The sequence below is a fragment of the Oppia nitens genome, unplaced genomic scaffold, assembly GCF_028296485.1.
Source record: "Oppia nitens isolate AA-2021 unplaced genomic scaffold, nextdenovo-longstitch-racon4-pilon3 scaffold16_pilon_pilon_pilon, whole genome shotgun sequence".
NCBI classification, from domain to species: domain Eukaryota; kingdom Metazoa; phylum Arthropoda; class Arachnida; order Sarcoptiformes; family Oppiidae; genus Oppia; species Oppia nitens.
In genome coordinates, this window is record NW_026533195.1 from 1,480,518 (window position 1) to 1,490,000 (window position 9,483).

At 21.4% G+C, this 9,483-nt stretch overlaps 1 protein-coding gene across 1 annotated transcript in view; it reads right to left on the bottom strand.

Annotated features, from left to right (window-relative positions):
• Positions 1-6,864: 6,864 nt before the first annotated feature.
• The window catches only part of LOC128965265 (uncharacterized), an 8,299-nt gene continuing 5,680 nt past the window's right edge, over positions 6,865-9,483 (bottom strand). The window contains exons 9-13 of the mRNA XM_054311913.1: positions 9,319-9,483; positions 8,067-8,769; positions 7,810-7,970; positions 7,304-7,723; positions 6,865-6,942 (exon numbers count right to left, since the gene is read on the bottom strand). The exon at positions 9,319-9,483 is cut by the window's right edge and continues 67 nt beyond it. Coding sequence (XP_054167888.1) covers positions 6,865-6,942; positions 7,304-7,723; positions 7,810-7,970; positions 8,067-8,769; positions 9,319-9,483 — 1,527 coding nt within the window. The remainder of the gene's footprint in view (positions 6,943-7,303; positions 7,724-7,809; positions 7,971-8,066; positions 8,770-9,318) is intronic.

Genomic DNA, 9,483 nt, shown 5'->3' on the forward strand with positions numbered 1-9,483 from the left:
GAGCCCATGTCTAATGCATTTTGATTTTCATCCATATTTTTATATTATTATAATTATTAATACACTTATTATTATTATTATTATTATAATTAACTTGTATTTGTAATAAATAGTTATTATTTTATTTAAAAAAATATTAAATAGTTATAATAATAATTTTAAATTATTCAATATTATTCAATTCAATTATTCAATATTATATATTATTCATAATATATTTGTTGATTTTAAAAAATATATATATTTAATAAAACTATTAAATTTAGTATTTATTTATGAAAATAAAATATATATATATTATTATTATTAACTATTAAAAAATATATAAATTAGTTGCATTAGATGTATAGTTAATATTTAATAAAAATAAATAAATAAATAGTTAATAATATTATTTATTTTATTTATGAGATCATATTGTGGGYATATATATATATATACTAAACAAAATATCAATACACATAAATAGTCATCAATTATAAAAAATATATATAAATATTTTTTTTAAAACAATTATTATTAAATAAAAAAAATATAGATAATTTTTTTCAACTAATTTATTTTATTTATATAGTTTTTAAGTATATATATATATTAAATGATTTTGTACATTGATACTAAATACAGTATGAGTTCATTATAAAAATAAATATAAAATCAATGATAATATTATAGATATAATCTCTCTCTCTCTCTCTCTCTCTCTCTCTCTCTCTCTCTCTCTCTCTCTCTCTCTCTCTCTCTCTCTCTCTGTWTTTAGATATTATTTTTATATTRTATTTCGTAATTTAATAACTATTTTTAAACACTATCCTAAACTATAACATTGCAATATATATTGTTTATATATATATATATATAAAATTTCCCAGTAATAACAAGTGTCTACATTATAATTAGTATTATTATTATTATTATTATTAAAACAATTTATAGTGTAATAATCAATAGATATATATATATAAATATTATAGATTAATTTTTTTGTTGCTAAAATTATTAGTTATCTTGTTTTACAACTCATTATATTATTATTGATTTTTTTTTGTTTTGTTATGCACTTTAAGCTATGGTCAATATCATCAACAATAATAATCACTTAAATTAAGTAAATTTTTTTTTATTTATTTATCTTAATCATAGTATTATAATTTATCAATTATTTACTTATTAAAATGGGTATTACCAAGTGTGTGTGTGTAAATTAATGATAAAATTTTCCAATATTTAGCCACAAAATAAATTAKTAGTTTAATTTTAAAATTTAATTTATATAAAAAAAATTATWWTTAGTTTTTTTAGCAAYTTTTATATTTAATTGGTTATTTTATTTTTTACTAAATTAATTTATAAATGTTTTTGATTTATTTATATTTTATTTGCTATTTATTATTATTATTTTATTTATTTATTTTAAAAAATATTTTTTAAAATTGTTTAATTTATTTATTAATTTAAACTATTGATGTTTATATTTRTTATTTATTAGTATTATTTGATTTATTTATTTTAAACAAYATTTTCTCACAATTATTTATTTTTTATATATATTAGTAATATATATAMTGTAATTATTGTTAATCATAATAATAATAATAATAATAATAATACATTTCAAGTGATTTGTGTCTTATGTTTTTTTAATGATAATAATAATAATAATAATAAAAAAATAGTAGCAATTAATAGATATTTAATAATAATAATAAWAAAATATTATGGGAACACATCCGTATAAATAAATTTATTTTAAATATAAAAAAACAATATATATATATATACAGTATATAAATATATATATATATATTATCATAACATGTATAAAATATAGTCAATATTTTTATCAATCAATTAATTAATAAACAGTTGTAATTAAGGATTTTAATTATCAGTAATTATTATTATTAGTAGTATTAGTATTTGTTTTGTAAAATTCAAGTTAAACTATAATCTCAAAAAATAAAAACATAATCCCCTAATAGTTTAAGTAATCAAATAATACATAAAAATGTATTAATAATAATAATATGTATTATTTATAATGAATTATTATTATTATTACATTTATATGTCCTTCCGTCCTTCCGTCCGTCCGCTTTTTATTGAATTTTTAAATTTTGATATCAGATTTGAATTAAGCATCAAAAATAAGGTATAGGGGATCAATTAAAATTTGATATATATATAGAGAAAATGGCGGCCAAAGTGAAAAATTTAGGTAAAAATTTTTGAGTATAGATTTGAATAAAGCATCAAAAACAAGCATAAAAAATATGGTTTAAAATTTTGATATCTCTTCGGGAACATGGCCGCAAAAGTACAAAAAAAAGAAATTAAATTTGAAAGTAAAAATTTGAATAGAGCATAAAAATAGGTAAAGAATATCAGTATTAAAATTTTGATATATAATCAGAGGTTTTAGAAAATCCATAAAATATAAGTAACAAAAAAAATATATTGAGATTATAAAAAAAGTTTAGAAAAGTCAAAAAATATATGAGTAATACAAACAGTATAAAATATTCAGAGATTATAGAAAAGAACAAAAATATATAAGTAATACATACAGCCAGTCATGAGGAGCAATTGACACGCCACAGATCATATTAGTGCTAAATATGTAAAGGTGAATTTGTGAATTTTTATTTAAAAAAAAATATTGTTGAGACATAACTTGACAGTGACATTGATTTAATAAAAAAATTTATTCCAAATAGTAACATTTAGTATATAATTATTTATTACCATAACAATATTTATTTATTAAAATAAAAAATTCAACTCTATGATTGGATTATGTTCAATTGCTCCTCATGACTGCATACAGCATTAAATATTCAGAGGTTATAGAAAAGAACAATAATATATGAGTAATACATACAGCACTAAATATTCAGAGGTTATAGAAAAGAACAATAATATATGAGTAATACATACAGCATTAAATATTCAGAGGTTATAGAAAAGAAAAAAAATATATGAGTAATACATACAGCATTAAATATTCAGAGGTTATAGAAAAGAAAAAAAATATATGAGTAATACATACAGCACTAAATATTCAGAGGTTATAGAAAAGAACAATAATATATGAGTAATACATACAGCATTAAATATTCAGAGGTTATAGAAAAGAACAATAATATATGAGTAATACATACAGCACTAAATATTCAGAGGTTATAGAAAAGAACAATAATATATGAGTAATACATACAGCATTAAATATTCAGAGGTTATAGAAAAGAAAAAAAATATATGAGTAATACATACAGCATTAAATATTCAGAGGTTATAGAAAAGAACAATAATATATGAGTAATACATACAGCACTAAATATTCAGAGGTTATAGAAAAGAACAATAATATATGAGTAATACATACAGCATTAAATATTCAGAGGTTATAGAAAAGAACAATAATATATGAGTAATACATACAGCACTAAATATTCAGAGGTTATAGAAAAGAACAATAATATATGAGTAATACATACAGCATTAAATATTCAGAGGTTATAGAAAAGAACAATAATATATGAGTAATACATACAGCACTAAATATTCAGAGGTTATAGAAAAGAACAATAATATATGAGTAATACATACAGCACTAAATATTCAGAGGTTATAGAAAAGAACAATAATATATGAGTAATACATACAGCACTAAATATTCAGAGGTTATAGAAAAGAACAATAATATATGAGTAATACATACAGCAATAAATATTCAGAAATTATGAAAAAGAACAAAAAAGATGGTCATAATTAAGAAAAAACAGTCATTATTAAAATTTTAAAATGAATCTTATTGGCTAATAAAATTTTAAAAATAGTATAAATAGAGTTGTAATTTTAAGAAAATTTCAGTTAATTTCATTTTAATGAAATGTGAACATTAGTGAACAGAAATTACAATAATGTAATATTAATAAAAAAATTATATTAATTTGTTTTGTGTAATAAAAAAAAATTTTAAAAGTGCAAAACTAAGATTTTATTTTAATAAGAATAAAATTTTAAATATTTAGTTAAATATAATAAGTTAAGTTATGTAATCACGAACTCCTGAAAGGAATATCTTTAAGAACGTATATAAAATGGCGGCCAAAGTACAAAAATTTTAAAATTAATATTTAATACTTAGATTGGAATTAAACATTAAAAATAAGTTATATGAAATTAGCAAACAAATTTTTATATCTTAAATAAAATAGATAAAATAAAGCTTGAGTTAATACTCTTTAAATTTAAGTTATATTTATAGTAAAAATAATAATATATTTTAGTTATTTGATACTCTCTATGAATTGTTTGAGTTTATTTTGTCCTACTGTCATTTGATACCCCACATTACTAAGGTTGAATTTATTTTTTGCATATTTAGTCATTTGATACTCTATATGAATTGTTGTTTATTTTTTTATACTGAATCATATGATACCCCACATGACTAAAGTTTAGATTATTCTGTCATAATGAGTTATTTGATACCCTACATGGCTATAGTAAAGTTTATTTTTTTATACTGAATCATTTGATACTCCACATAACTAAGGTTGTTTATTTTTTGCATACAGTCATTAGATAACCTATATGAATTGTTGAGTTTATTTTGTCATACTGAGTCATTTGATACCCCATATTACTAAAGTTGAGTTTATTCTGTGATACTGAGTGATTTGTTACTCCACAATGTGGAGTCCACATCCATGTCATACTTAATCATTCGATTTTAATTTAATTTTTAATTTGGATTAGGAGTTCGTATGGAAATGCTTTCTAGCATTCTCAACTGGTTTATAATGAATTATTATTATTATTATTATTATTATTATTACATTTAAAGGTAATTAAAAAAATTGCATCTTTCAAGTTTGAATTTACACAATAAGGATATAATTTTTATAAATAAAATACACAAATAATAATAATAATAATAATAATAATTTTGATATATATATATATATATATATATTACAACAATACAATGCAATTAGTGATTGCCAATTACTATAAACAAAATAAAAAATTAATAGATTTATAATTAAAAAAAAAAAAATTCAGATAAATATATCTATTGATATATATTATTATATATATATATTTATATTACTATTTACTATATAATGTCCTAAAATTTCAATATACATATATATATAAGATATGATAGTTATATAATAAATTTTTTWAAAAAAAATTATAACTAAAAATAGTAACACAGATATTATACTGTAGTTGTAAAATATTTCCTAGAAATTTATTATTATTATTATTATTGTTATTATTTTATATAATATTATATACAATAGATTTTAAATAAATTTTATTTACAATAAAATAAATCAATTAAAATAATATTACTATAAATTATTATTAATATAATTTTTTTTTTATTTTTAATTTTTTTATTTCAATAATTATTGGTAATCATTAAAAATTTTCTATTAGATAATATATAAAAACATTTTTTAAATAAATTGAATTATAAATATGATATATTAAAAAACCATATATTTTCTTATTAAACATAATTAAAATATTAGTTTTTATTTAAAATGTCATTGTCAATTTAACTTATTTTCAAAAAAAATAATCATTTTAACGTTTTTTTTTTAAATAATTATTGGTAATCATAAAAAAAATTTCTATTAGAAAATATTATATAAACATTTTGTAATAAACAATTATTATTTTAATTTAAAAAAATAAATATTTTAAATCTAAATTGTTTTTTTTTTAAATTTTTACAATAATATTAATAATACAGAAAATCTAAAATAATAATTTTTACGTAATTAAACTATATATAATTAATATTTTTTTAGGTTTCAAGTTTTTAAAGATAATTTTTTTTAAATATTAAAAATCATTATAAATATTAGTAAACGTAAAAATGCTTTATATTTATAAAGGCTTTTATAATAATATCATATTAAATATTTTATTTTATTTTATGACAAATAATAGACAAAAAAAATTACTAATATATATATATATATATATCTCTCTCTCTCTCTCTCTCTCTCTCTCTCTCTCTCTCTCTCTCTCTCTCTCTCTCTCTCTCTCTCTCTCTCTCTCTCTCTCTCTCTCTAATAATCGGTGGCCGAAAAAATATTTCGAGTAAAATAACCCGAGATATTAGACGGGCCACATATTTTTCTATGGGATTTTCTATAATAACACAGATAATATGTGTACGAAAACTGTCCACATATATAATTTTATCGTTTATTTATTTTTTTTAACTACTAAAAATATGCTAAAAGTATAACCAACATCTATGGAGAGAAACATAGTTTAAGGGTTCTCAAAATAGTGCATGCAATCATTGTATATAAAATCCTGGATATTGTCTCTCTCTCTCTCTCTCTCTCTCTCTCTCTCTCTCTCTTTCAATACATTTTCTATAATAGTTTATACTTTTAGTATAACACACCTAATAATAAAATATATAATTTTATTTTTTTTAAAAATTAAATAACTATATTTATTTAATTCAAACTAAATAAGTAAAAAATAGCCTAGATATAAATTATTTATATTGTTATCTTAAATGATTAATAAAACACTTATATTAACTAATTTTATACACACACACACACACAAATAATCAAGGTTATTTGTTACAAGTGTATTATAATTAAACATTAATATAAATGATTAATTTATTAACAAATTATATTACCATTATTATAATAACACACACACACACACACACATRMATWAWAWTTCAAGGTTWTRTTTAAAATATATATCTATATACATATAAATAATAACTAKAYTTWAAATTATTTATATAAATATTTTTTTTTGAAAWAATTAATTTTTTAAAAAAATTACTAATTTATTACAAAAAWWTTAAACCAATTTTTCAACTCTAATGGATATGGATTTYGGTGACATAGAGCTSGGRTTATTGAAAAACTCCAGTGGTTTCTGTAAATTAATAATAATAAATATTAAATTATTTTATTTTTATTTTTTTGAAAAAATATATAATATTTTGCATTTATACACATACATACATATATAACACATACACATATATAATACACACACATATAACAAACACACATATAACACACACATATAACACACACACATATAACACACACACATATATATATATATATACWCAYACACATATAACACACACATATATAACACACACATATATAATACACACATATATAATAACACACACATAACACACACACATATAWMAAACACACACACACACACACACACACACACACACACACACAGAYATATACATTTTAAAACACTTATCCCTTACCCCAGTATCGTGGAAACGGTAGCYGTGAATTGCGTTGGCCAGTGCCAGYTTRGCCTCCATTTGTGCCAAACGCATACCAATACAATTGCGCGGTCCGGCACCAAACGGTACGTACGCATAGGGATGATGGGCTATATTATCGGGCAGAAACCGTTCGGGACGGTACTCTAGGGGATCGACAAARTTGGCCGGATCACGGTGCATGGCATAGATAGGCATRTGTACTAATTGACCYTGTTTGATGGTCACACTACCATCTATACCWCCACCAACACTGGTATCTTTTATGGTTAACTTGTAGTCCGTATTGGCCTCACGTTCGAGAAACAGTGCGGCCGGATATAGCCGTAGGGTTTCCTGTATGACTGCGTCCAAGTATTTCAGTGAATGTAAGACATCGTAGTCGACCACACCATCAGTCTGTAGGTGTTTATCAAACATATRATTATTAGAAAAAAAATTAATTGATTTTTTTAAATTTTTTTTTTTGTTGATAAAACACTAACGTGTTGTTGAAAATATTGGTCGACTTCCGTCCGGAGCCGGTCCTGTACTTTGGGATGTTTGGCCAACAAATAGATAGTCAACGATAGGGTATTAGCTGTTGTCTCGTAGCCGGCAATGAAAAACAATACACATTGGGCTATGAATTCATCGTTTGTTAGATCTGTCAACAAAAAAAATAATTCATAATTAGTTAATAATATTAATAATATTATTATTATTATTAGTTAGTTATCTACTAATTAAAAAAATAAAATACATTTTTCAAAAGTTTCCGTTGAATTTGTTGAAAATTCCTGATATTTTTCTTTATTATTATTATTATTATTATTATTAYTAATCAWATCGTCAGCATCGCCGGCKCCGACATCACTACTACTACTACTAYTACTRCCACTGTTTGCCATTGAATCCAGCATTAGCTGCAAAAAGTCGACCCGTTTTTGACTACTATTGTCATCATTAGTATTACTATTACTACTACTATTTAACTGTCGTTTYCTATCGTCAATAATTTTTAGGGTCAGTTGACTGAAAAATTTCATAACATTTTGATCGAAAAACGACAGTCGCATCAGTTTTGCCAGTTTTGGGGCCAAAATTATKACAAAAAATTTCGGATGAATATTACGGCTCAACAGCGACCGGGCATTGACTATAATAGGGTTGTCCTCGTCGTACAGGGCGTCCACTCGGGTACCGAACGCTACCTGAATAACAGCTTCCATAGTATAGGCGCCGAACAGCCGTTTCATATCGCCGACGCCCGACTCGCCGACTGGGAAACTGTAGCCAAATTTTTTGAGCATATTTTGCAAACAATCATCAATTAAGGGCAACATTTGTTTGAGTTTTCCAGTGGTAAACGTAGGCGACATAACAGTGCGAACCCGTTTCCAGTTGTCGTCACGCAATGCTACCACCATATTGTCCATTATCGGGTCGGAACCGGTATTTATTTTCTTTAATTAATTTTTTTTTTAAATAAATAAACAAAAAATAATAATAATAATAAATGATTTTTATAATGTTTTGTTAAAAAATTAGATATTTAATTAATAAATTACTAATTATTATTTTTTTATAATTAAATATACAAATAAAATAATAATAAATGATTTGTATAATGTATTAAACTAAATTAGATAATTAAATAATAAATTAGTAATTATTTTTTATAATTAAATATACAAATAAACAATAATAATAATAAATAATTTGTATAATGTATTAAAACTAAAATAGATATTTAACTAATTAATAAATTATTTTTTTCATAATTAAATATAATAATAAATATAATAATTGATTTTTATAATGTATTTTTAAAAAATAGATATTTAATTAATTAATAAGTAATTATTTTTAAAAAATAAAATAAACAAAAAATACTAATAATTGATTTGTATAATGTATTGTTAAAAAATACATATTTAAAAATGTTAATAAATTAGTAATTATTATTATTTTGTAATTTTTAAAAWAAAAATAAATTAAATATATATAATTACCCGTCGATTAGTAAAACTATGAAAATCTTTGACCAAAACATCCCGTATTGTATCGGGATCCGACAGATACAGTACGGGACGGTTTAGCTCATAGATGCCAAATAGTTTGCCATATTTKACRTACAACTCCTGTTCCCATATATGCCATGGTTTGATAAAACGGGT